The sequence below is a fragment of the Scyliorhinus torazame genome, chromosome 1 (genome assembly GCF_047496885.1).
Source record: "Scyliorhinus torazame isolate Kashiwa2021f chromosome 1, sScyTor2.1, whole genome shotgun sequence".
Taxonomy (NCBI): Eukaryota; Metazoa; Chordata; class Chondrichthyes; order Carcharhiniformes; family Scyliorhinidae; genus Scyliorhinus; species Scyliorhinus torazame.
In genome coordinates, this window is record NC_092707.1 from 368,072,655 (window position 1) to 368,084,852 (window position 12,198).

The 12,198-nt window shown below is 47.9% G+C and overlaps 1 protein-coding gene across 2 annotated transcripts in view; it reads left to right on the forward strand.

Annotated features, from left to right (window-relative positions):
- LOC140426504 (CAP-Gly domain-containing linker protein 4) overlaps positions 1–12,198 on the forward strand; it is a 628,408-nt gene that overhangs the window by 106,060 nt on the left and 510,150 nt on the right. For both annotated transcript variants that reach the window (XM_072511376.1, XM_072511367.1), the window contains exon 6: positions 2,544–2,662. In XM_072511376.1, coding sequence (XP_072367477.1) covers positions 2,544–2,662 — 119 coding nt within the window. The remainder of the gene's footprint in view (positions 1–2,543; positions 2,663–12,198) is intronic.

The window sequence follows — 12,198 nt, forward strand, 5'->3', positions numbered from 1 at the left end:
GGGTTACGGGGATAGGGTGGAAGTGAGGGCTTAAGTGGGTCGGTGCAGACTCGATGGGTCGAATGGCCTCCTTCTGCACTGTATGTTCTATGTTCTATGTTCAAAGCCATTCTTGCTGCCAACTCTTTTCCCCTGTTCTTTCTCCTGTCTGTTCTGTGTTCCCCCCTGTCCCTCTTGCCCCCTCTCCTCTGGTTCTGTAACTATAATAATCTTATAGTAATAATATTCTTTATTGTCACAAGTGGGCTTACATTAACACATGCAATGGGTACACACAGAGAGAATTCAGAATGTCCAAATGACCTAACAAGCATGTCTTTCGGGACTTGTGGGAGGAAACCGGAGCACCCGGAGGGGAGGAAACCCACGCAGACACGGGGAGAACGTGCAGACTCCGCACAGACAGTGACCCAAGCCATTAATTGAACCTGGGACCCTGGCACTGTGAAGCTATAGTGCTAACCACTATGCTACCGTACTGCCCTGACTTAACAACTTTATTCATAAAATATCTGAAAGAAGATTACAAACATTTCATAATGGCTATCAGGCAAAGTGCAATAATATTCATGTTTTCCACATAGATTATGCTGCACTCTGAGGTGCTTCAATATAGTCAAAGAAACATTGCAGACATTTCAAAATAGTCATTACAAATAGAGTAGTAGAATTTTAGTATTTAAGTTGTCTACATAGATCAAGTTGCACTCTGAGGTGCTTCCACACAATTGTGAAACTTTCTACGAGAGTTATCATAAACACTCTTCTCTGAACTCTTTTTAATGTGTCTATCTGTTTTGCTTGACATTGTGACCTAAGCTGTCGTGATATTCTAACCATGCATCATTGATCATTATATGTCATTATAACATGTTCTGACTTGTAGTCCGATGCCCTTCCCATGCACCCTTGTACCACTTGGTCTGATTAATAACTGACTCACATTGACCAGATGTTCCATGCTATGATCAGTAATTAGTCCTAACTTATTTTCCTTTTCTCCTGCTAAAGGTGGACTAAAAATAAAGAAAAGTTTGCATTTATATAGTGCGTTTCATGACCGCTGGATGTCTGAAAGCACTTTACAGCCGTAGAACAAAGTGTAGAAAGAGGCCTTTCAGTCCATCATGTCAGCACTGACCAAAAAAGGGAAAAAAAAAACCACTAGCCGCTCCTTTTAATCCCCCTGGACCATAGCTTTGCAGGTTACAGCACTTCACATACAGATCCAGGTATCTTTTAAACGGGTTGAACGTTTCAGCCTCAATTGTCAATTTAGGCAGTGAATTTCAGGAATCCACCACCCTCTGGATGAAAAGGCTTTTCCTCATGTCCCCTCTAATCTCTCTACCAATCACCTTTTTTCCTATCTATTCTGTCTTGAACCCTCATAATTTTGTACGCCTCAATTAAGTTACCCCTGAGCCTCCTCTGTTTTAAGGAAAACAACCATAACCTATCCAATCTCTCCTCTTAGATGCACTTTTCAAGCCCTGGCAATATTCTTGTATATCTCCTCTTTACCCCATCCAGAGCAATTATGACTTTCTTGTAATATGACCAGAACTGTACTCAAGGTTCCAGCAGCAGCCTAACCAGCATTTTATACAGTTGCATCATTACATCCCTTCTTTTGTATTCAATATCTTGCCCAATAAAGGAAAGCATTCCACATGCTTTCTTTATCACCTTGTCCACCTGTGGTCATGCACTCCAGGGTCTCATACTTCCTCAACCTTTCTCAATATCTTCCATTTATTGAGTATTCCTTTGCTTTGTTTGCCCCCCCCCACAAATGCACTATCTCACATTTTTCCAGATTGAACTCCATTTGCCACTTCTCCGCCCACTAAACAAAACTGGAGTCTTCATCTATCCTCTTCATTATCAACTACGTGCCCAATTTCTGCGACATCTGCAAATTTCCCAGTCATGCCATCCACAATGAAGTACATCTTGAAGTGTAGGCCCTTGTAATGTAAGATGCGTAGAAATCAAATTTGAACACAGCAAACTTCCACAAACACAACTGTGATAATGACCAGATAATCTGTCTTTTGTGATGTTTATTAAGAGATAAATATTGATCAGGACACCAGGGAAATTTCCCTGCTCTGATAAATGTGCAGAATCCATTAACCTTGTAAATCATAGCCTAATATGGGATGAAAGTATTTTCTTTTTGATCATAACAATTGTCTCACATAATATGTACTTCATCCATCTCAACTTTATGTATGTGGGTCTAGAGTACAAAACTATTTGTAATTTACCACAAAATTGGAAATCTCACTCAATTCACAGAATGGCTGGTGTAGGAGATAACGGTCACAATGCTCCAGTAGGATGTGACATTCTGGAATTGAAGTTGTATGTTGTTCTACTGTGTGATATGTAACATCTGACCTCATGATGCTAACCCCAGATGGTGCAGTGGTAAAAACATTCTTCTAGTAGTGATACCTAATCTGAAGACAAAAATTAGCCTAATGACTTAGTTCGTTGTCAGTAAATGTGTGTATTTATTCTGTACCTGTTGACAGAAGTGGATGCCACTTGCAGCGATTTCAACTTTGGAACATCTCTACACATTTCAGCATCAAACCTCTGCTTGTCAGCTGTGAAATGTTTATTGGAACATGGGGCCAATCCTGTCTTTAGGGTAAGAAACTATAGCATCTTAAAATTAACAGAAGCTGTCTATAGAAATAGCACTAATACCTAAAATAATTCATCATGTGCTAGGCTTAGCCTGATACAATTCAAGGTGGTTCACCAGGCATACATGACGGTGGCCCAAATGAGCAAGTTCTTTGGGACGGTGGACAGGTATGCGAGGTGTTTGGGAGGGCCAGCAAACCATATCCATGTTTTGGGCATGTCCAAAACTTAGGGGATTCTGGCAGGGTTTTGCAGATGTCAAGTCCACGGTGCAAAAAACAAGGGTGGTGCCGAGTCCAGAAGTGGTGATTTTTGGAATGTCGGAAGATCCCGGAGTCCAGGGGGCGAGAGAGGCTGACGTCTTGGCCTTTGCCTCCTTGGTAGCCCTGAGATGGATATTGCTAGCGTGAAGGGACTCGAAGCCCCCGAGATCAGAGATCTGGGTTAGCGACATGGTTGGGTTTCTCAGACTTGAGAAAATTAAGTTCACCTTAAGAGAGTCAACGCTAGGGTTTGTCCGGAGGCGGCAACCATTTGTCGACTTCTTTGGGGAAAACTAAACTGTCAGCAGAGGCAATAAAAGGGGGGGAGTTAGGCTATTTTCAGTTCAGGGTAGGTGGGATTAGCGAGGGATGGAGATGTTTTTATGCACTATGTTTACATTGTATCTGTACTGTTTATTGTTATTATTATAAAATTATAAATACTTTAATAAAATGTTTTACAAAAAAAATACCTAAAATAATTTGTAATGAAGTAAGAAAACTGACATACAAATATTTAGATTTAGAAATAAATGAATTGGTGGACTTAGAGAATAGCTGTTCGTGAAGTATATATTTTTTAAAAAATTAAATGGAACTGGAATGCATTTGGTAGCACATTTCACTGTAATGTACTATATAATCCTCATGCTTAGGAAAAGGACAAGAGCTGTGATACTAATAAAACTGGTGATAGTAGAGAAGTGAGAATCTTGTGGGTGGGGAAGTAAGGGAAACATCCTGTTATTTAAATGTTCTCTGTGGGGCAGTTATGTCAAATTATGGAAACTGGGAAAATCATTTATTTCTGGCACATATTTTACTGTTGGGCTAGATGCCCCTCTATTAACATTATTCCATCATTATTCTTCCTTCAAATATTGAATGCAATTCAACCAATTGAGAAAGTAGAAAGTTTCAGAAAAAATACTTGTTGCAGCCCACTAATAGGTTATTTTAGTAAATTAATTTGATTTCACGATTCAAATATGTCTATTCAAAGATGACAACTCTTTCTCTGGGGGTGGCGTCAGTTAGTCAGTTGGCTGGACGACTGGTTCGTGATGCAGAGCGACGCCAACAGGGAAGAGTTCAATTCCCGTACCGGCTGATGTTATTCATGAAGACCCCGCCTTCTCAACTTTACCCCTCGCCTGAGGTGTGGTGACCCTCAGGCTAAATCACCACCATTTAGCTCTCAAAGCAGAAAGCAGCCTATGGCCCTCTGGGACTGTGGCAACATTTGCATTTACTCTTATTCAATTTAAGTTTTAGTTTTCTGATTCATGTATTCTTCTCTTTCCACATGCTACTTTTTAATATAAGATAATCATGCAAAATGCGATTATTAGAATTTGTATTTTTTAAGTGTTGAAAAATAAATTATACACTTGAGCAGTTGAGAACTTTGATCACAAAACTCTGGCTCTATGTAGTCCTATGTTGTGTGAAGTTATCCATATCTAAGGTAACTATGCTATTATTTATGAATAAAAATGGCAGTGATTTTATGAAAATAATCTTGATTAATATTTGTAGAAACCTGAGAACTTTGGAAATCATTTTTTACAGTTACTTCCTGAATAGCCTGAACAATTCTAACCATGCTTCTCACTGTTCATCTGTGGGCAGAATTTTACATTGCTCAGGCGGGCATCGGGAAGCGTGTACTATTGCGCAAGAAGACGTCGGGAGCGTGTCCTGACGTCACCGCGGCCTCAGACGCTATTTCAGTCTATGGGTGCAAATCGGAAGCAAGCCTGCCGACAATCAATTTAAATTCATTAAACAGCAATTGACTGGAATTTTATGTTGCCCACCTGTCTTCGAGTGGGCCAATTGGCAAGACAGCCTCTACGTTTTAGTTGCAACCTCAATCTAGGGCAAGATGAAAGTCAGTGCTCTAATAGAATTAACTAATGTGTCGAGGGACTGATGTCTGTGTATGATTGTGCTGCTCAGACACTCATAGTTTTCCCAGTGCTAGTTATTATTTATAAGTCAGCAGCTCCCTCAGTTATCTCTGCATTGGCTGACCACTGAAGGGAAAACATCGCAAGTACTTGCTCACACACTCTCTTTTCTCAGTGCCAGCACTCCTCCTGCCCTTCCCAACAGTGTGCAGCCTTTCACACAACGTGTTTCACGCTGGATTGCCATTAATTGGCAGCGAGCATAATGCTGCATTAACAACATGATCCAGGCCAGGAGCAGGTTTCACATCCGTTCATGCCAGTGCCGACTTTCGGCATGCCCCAAATGTAAAATTCAGGCCTGCGAGTTTATTCAATATTGCAAAATTAGTCTAAATTAAATTGAAAGTAACATTTTGTTGCTGATGCATATATATAGGGGACGACTCTCTGGGGCTGCTAGCTCCAGGCAGGAATTGCAATGGACCGCTGAATTGGGCATGAGGACCAGAACGGGTTTCCGCCGGCCCCAATGAGGTTCTCGCCCAAACCGCGCGAGAACATCCAAATTCCTAAATTAACTTCTTTTCAATCTCATTATCGAGCAGGAAGCCTGATTCACCGGCCTCCTGGGACGCACCAACACCCCCCAACCGGGAATCTGCTGGCGTGAATTGTACAAATCCTGACAAGTGTGGACTTGGCATCTTGCACTCTGAGGGGTTCCTTGAGGGGAGGTGGGGGTCTGTGGGCTTGAGCTGGGCTGGAGGGGCTCAGGACGGGGCATCTTTCCCGGAATAGGGGTCATATGGCAGGTTTTCCCTCTAGCATTGAAAATCATTAAACTGTATTTCAGCATGTCTTTCGTTTAAAATCTTCCCTCTGATGTGTTGGAACCCTTTGGTGTCTCTCCCAATATGTCAAATTCAAGTGTCTGTCAGAAGAAGATGAAAGTCTTCCCTATATATGTTGAACACCTTTGAAGGGGAGGCAGTAGCATAGTGGTATTGTCGCTGGACTAGTAATCCAGAGACCCAGAGTTATTCTCTGTGGACCCGGGTTTGAATCCCAACAGGACAGATGGTGAAATTGGAATTCAATAAGAAAATTTGGAATTAAAAGTCTAAAGATGAGCATGAAACCACTGTTGATTGTCATAAAAACCCATCTGTTTCACGTAAATCTCACTTCCCTTTAACTTTACAAACCTCTGGGCAAGCTTAGAAGCCTAACAGCGTTGAACTGCATTGTTTACATTCAGTCTCATGGCCCGTTGCCTTTTACAAACGTTTTGATTGACAGGTACAGGAAATTTCAAAGGAGAACTAACTTTGGTTTGTTTATGGCTCTGTAGGGATTTATTAACTCTGAAGTGCTCTCTCTTGTGAGCAGTGTTCTTTCCAACCACAGTTCTTTTAAAGAGGCTTTCTCTTTGTACTTAAGAGCTTCCTAGGAGGAGCTCTGTCTGCTCTGCACCTGAATGGGGCCCTAAAAGGGGGTTAGGGTGGCATCTGGCGAGGCAATAATGGTGTGTTGCTGATTTGGGGGGTGGGCTTTGCCAGTGATTCGGTGGAGATGGGGTGTCTTACCAGCGATTGTGAGGTGGGGAGGGGGGGGGGGGGCTTGCCAGCGATTGGGGGTGGGGGGTGCTGCAATATTATTCTGAGATTGGGGTGCCCATAAAAAACAGTGCCATGATCTCGGAGGGCTGGGATCTGTCAGAGAAATTAGGCAGTGTCCCTCTAAGTCCAGCGAAAACCCCAACCCATTCAATAAAAGTTTATAAGTGCCTTTGGATGGCTGCTGAGCAGTGCTCCCAGCGGCACCGGGAAACACTTGTTATTCCATGCTGGAGGGAGCACTTAGAATCAAACGGAAGAATCGCACCCCTAATCTATTTCACTTAGAAATTATTAATGGCAATCAGATTGAGGACACCATAATTTGCTCTATCTGCGTTGATTCAAATAATGTCCCAATGTACGGTAATAGCTAACCCTTAAGATATAATGAACAGGAACTGCCAAACCACATACATTAGTATGGAACTGTTTTGTGCTATTGATTTGTTCTGGTCTGTATTATTCAGTTTCTATCTACCCTGGGACAGGTTGCTTTCCAGCTTTGGAAGCACATTACATAGTAGCAGGTGTTTGGATACACTGGGTACCAGGTATTTCTGGCAGAGACCTGGACTGCTGCATTTGTGTGATAGAAAGACTTTGCACCACTGTCAATCATCCAGTATACTTGAAAAGATATTTAAATGTTGACAGAATGATGGCGATAGCAGATGCATGGGTCTTCTGCCGAGCTGGCACTCTAGTGTATACTTAGAGTCATCTGGAGATACAATAGTGGAACTTTTTCGGTCTTTTCTTCGGAACTTTTAGTGTTGACATTTTTGGAGGAATGTAGCGTCATTAAACATCAACAAAAAAGCAATATATGGAGGTTACAAATCTCTAAGCAATGCTCCAGAGAACTGTTTACATCAAGCATAGGAAACTCTTTTATGACTATTTTGCTCCCAGGGCATGCTTTAGCATCCTGATTTTTTCATCAAACATATATTACTTGTTCCTACTTTTGGTCTCATAGCGGGAGTACACTGAGCTGGATTCTCCGTCGGCCGAAGCCGGTATTGGGGCCGTCAATGCGGCGGGGAATCTCAAAATTGGAATCGGTGGCGGTCTTCGGCAGACGTCGTTCTGACGCGACGCTCCGACCCTGGGAATCGAGGTCACGTCCGTGCACCAGCAGGAGGCTTGTAAATGGATGTATTCGCATCCACTTAACGGGCCCGGTCCCCTATGCTCCAGCTCTCTGTGATTCACCAGTCCCTGGGCCTGGGAATCACGTGGGCACAAGTCACTTGTGGTCTCTACGTGCATGGCCCTGATGTATTGGACCTTGTGGTGGGCTAAGGGGGTAGCAACTGAGGCGACTTGCCCCCAGGGTCCATCTGATGGCCACCCGCCCCCCCCACCAACAATGCAATATGTACCCACCCCTCCTCCACCAGACCCCACCCCACTGGACCCCATAAACAGGGAACCCCCCCTCCCCCAGAGGGACCCACATAATAGGGAGACCACGCCATGTACACCTGCAATAGGGAGACCCCCACCTCAGTGACCCTGTAATAGCGAGACCCCTCCCTGGGGCACCTGAAATCGGGAGACCCCCCAGGGACTCCTTAACTAAAGGGACCCCCTAGGGGCTTGCTGACTCAAGCCCCACCCCCCCAAGAGGAACCCCCTGGATAAATGGAACCCCCGCAGAGACCTCCTAACTAAAGGGACCCCCCACAGAGGCGTATAAACACTGGTGTTTCACTCTCAAGATTCCTTGGAAAAAGATGAGCTGACTCACTGAGCTGCAGGGGGCTATCAGGGCCCCGGAGCAGTTCACGCAGCTTTAGCTGCGGATACGGGACCCCGCACAGTTTTGAATCTGCACATGGCAGCGGCCTCCAGCAGCCGCGCCGAGCTCTATGGCGGACTTGGACCGCGGAGGCAGATGAAGAATGTAGGCCCTCCAGATCGGCTGCGCGCCCGAAGATCCGACTGCCCCGGTCTGTCCCCCGGCCACCTATAAGGTCGCCCTTGGTGTCCGATACCCCCAACCCCCACCAAGGCGGCCGGGGACTGAGTCCCCACCTGTCACACGAGTTTCCAGAGCGGCGATAGGTGGTGAGAACCACGCCGTCTGGAACTTTGCCGGTCGGTAGCAGAAGGTCGCTGGGCAGGCCTCTGGCAATGGCCCGGAATATCGCCAGACCGGCGCCGAGCCCAATTTTGCCGTGAAATCGTATTCACCTCCCCGCGCCAAACACGATTTTGACACGGGGCTGCGGAGAATCCAGCCCCGTAACTTTCTAGTAGCGGGCTGTGTTTGATAGCTTCCACAAACCAGCGCAACTTGATCTATTCACCTCCCTTCATTGATCAGTGACTCTAAGTGGTGCAACCCCAATGTTTACAAACATTGACCACAACAAAGAAAGGTAAATGCATTGCAATCACACAGTTGAGTGATTAGAATGCACTTAGTACTTGGAATGCACTTACCTCTCTTTAATGTGGTCAATGTTTCTAAACTTCTACAACAGCAAAACTGGCGCCCCACCTGGACCGATTCAACGACCATTAAGGGGCGAGCACAGGCACCATTCCAATAAGAAACAATGTGGGATTTGCGACAAGTTGCAGCCGCATATACACACTTCACTCCACACATACACCATCCCACCAACAAGATGACAGCAAGGAGACCGGCACCTGTTTTACTGACGCTGAGCTCGAGACCCTGCTGGACGCCATGGAGGAGAGGCAGGGAAGGAGGCTGCCTGCGCCGCCGTTCACCATGCCTGGTCGCAGGTGGCAGAGGCTGTAAGCAACACCATCCGGACCGGCCAGCAGTGCTGTAAGAAACTGCACAACCTGTTCGGGGCGGCCAGGGTGAGTAGGCAACACTGTGCCGTTGGCACCAATCCCCATCCCACACATCTATAACCCTACACCCCCTCCCACAGGGAGCGTGTCCGAACCCCACCCTGCATCACATATCGGCTGCCATGGCCCGATGCCTTGGCCACTGAAGCCACCAGCTATCCACCCCTTGGGCTGCATGCGCTGGATGTCTAACACTGTGCGTTCTCTGTCTCTTTCCCCCCCCCCCCTCCCCTGCCAGCCGCCTGTAACCGCCGGGAGAGGGAAAAGACTGGATGGGGACCACCGGACATCTGGCCCCTTACCGCAGCAGAGCAGAGCACCCTGGACGTGGTTGGCGGGCCCGAGGAAAGGGCAGTCACCAGGGTGGAAGTTAGGCGCGGGATGAGGAAGTGAGACCCTGCTAAGTTGCGCTTTCCCATGACATTTGTGTGTCAAACCCCCAACACCACCTCCACACCACACCACCCGTTCCCCCGCACCACCCTCACACCCACACGACACCCAAGCCCCCGCTCCACGACACCAACGTACCCCCGGCCCACGGTCTAATTAAGCGTCTTGTCTTGTGTCTTGCAGGAGCTTCTGGTGATGTGGCGGGCCCTTCTGGTGTCCCCCACCCCAGCCACAGCCAGAGACCCAAGTGCCGACCAGTGACGAAGACACCGACGCGGACGCGAGCCATAACCCCGAGACCCAAGACACCTCGGAGCTCGTGTCTGAAGATGACACGGATTTCTGGTCACAGCGGTATCCAACATCCTCCACCATCCCAGAGACACTTGCCTTGATTGGGCACTTTAGTGAAGAGGCTCATGGGACACTATCTGGTGCGCACCACATGCGTGCTCTGGTACAATAGGTGGAGGTTGGAGCACCCAAGGGAGCGGACAGTTGGAGGGCGGGCCAACCTCAGGGACTAGCTGTTGTCCAGACGGGTTTCGGGCTGGAATGGACAATCCCATCGATCGTGGAGATGCAGTCGCAGAGCCAGGGACTGCATGAGGGGGTGTCGGTGAACATTCAGCACCTTCAGGCGCAGGTGGAGGAGTCCAACCGCGTGCAGGAGCAGGAGGTACTGCCACGCAGGCTAACAGCGCACGGGTGGCGTCCACGGTGTCTCCTTCAGGGGAGGTGCCAGAACACTGCAGCCCACTGCACCCCAACCCCCCGACCCTGGTACATCTAGTGGGCAATGGGCAGAACAGGCTGGCACCACGCCACTTGGGACACCCGAACAGCAGCCGGGCCCATTTCAGTCTGGTCGGCCTCAAAGATGCCCGTCAAAGGGGACCCAGGTTGTAGGGCGGACATCACAGCAGGCCGCCTCCACTCCTGATGTACCGTCTAAAGATCCACCTAGATGTAGCCTTAGGGCCTGTAATGCCAGAAAAGTAGATACCAGTTAAGTTGCACGGGTGCAGGGCACAGTTTAGTGATAGGGGCTAGGGCACATATCTGCACATATGGTTTCACATTAAACACCTGTGCACAATGTTACAATCTGCCTCGGTACTCTGTCAGATGAGTGTAATGGGTGGGCTACCTGCAGAGGGGGCCCGGGAAGGGGATTGCCGGACGTTGGGGGTGGGCCTGGCTGAGGGACCGTGGTTGAGCCAGCACTCACTGCTCCGGTGTCCCCCCAGGCCACCACCACCCCCCACCAACCCAACATTGCCACCTATGCCACCCCAGAGATTTATTTTTAAAAGAAAATAATTTTTATTGAAGTTTTCACAAAATATCAACAACAAAATGAAAAAGGAACCCAATAGAATTAAATACAAAACAAAATAAAACAACCCCTGTGGCCCCCTCCCCCCTATACATAAATAATAAATTTCCACCCCGAATTAACACACAGCAAACTTAGCAAATATATACACCCCCTCAGATCCCCCAGTGTAGACAAACAAAAATAAAATAGACCCCCCGCACCCCCCGCCGGGTTGCTGCTGCTGACCATTGTCTACCGTTCTGCCAGGAAGTCCAAGAACGGTTACCACCGCCTGAAGAACCCTTGTACCGACCCTCTCAAGGCGAATTTCACCCTCTCCAATTTAATGAACCCCGCCATATCGCTGATCCAGGATTCCACGCTTGGGGGCCTCCCATCCTTCCACTGAAGAAGAATCCTTCGCCGGGCTACCAGGGACGCAAAGGCCAGAATACCGGCATCTTTCGCCTCCTGCACTCCCGGCTCCTCTGCCACCCCAAATATTGCGAGCCCCCAACCCGATTTGACCCTGGATCCTACCACCCTCGACACCGTCCTCGCTGCATCCTTCCAAAATTCCTCCAGCGCTGGGCATGCCCAGAACATATGGGTGTGGTTTGCTGGGCTCCCTGAGCACCTAACACCTGTCCTCCCCCCCAAAAAAACTGGCTCATCCTTGTTCCGGTCATGTGTGCCCTGTGCAGCACCTTAAACTGTATGAGGCTGAGCGTTGCGCACGAAGAGGAAGAGTTCACCCTCCCAAGGGCATCTGCCCATGTCCCTCCTCGATCTCCTCCCCCAACTCCTCCTCCCACTTACCTTTCAACTCCACCACCGAGGCCTCCTCCTCCTCCTGCATCACCTGGTAAGTTTCCGAGATCTTCCCTTCTCCAACACCTCCCCGCTCACCGAGAGCACCCTGTCCTGTACCGTGCGTGGCAGCAGCAGCGGGAATTCCACCGCTTGCCGCCTGGCAAACGCCCTTACCTGTAGATACCTAAAGGTGTTCCCTGGGGGGAGCCCATACTTCTCCTCCAGCTCACCCAGGCTCGCGAACTTCCCATCCACAAACAGGTCCCCCAACCTTCTTATCCCTGCCCTGTGCCACACCGAAAACCCTCCATCTATTTTCCCTGGGACAAACTGGTGGTTCACCCGTATTGGGGTCTACACCGAGGCCCCCACTTCCC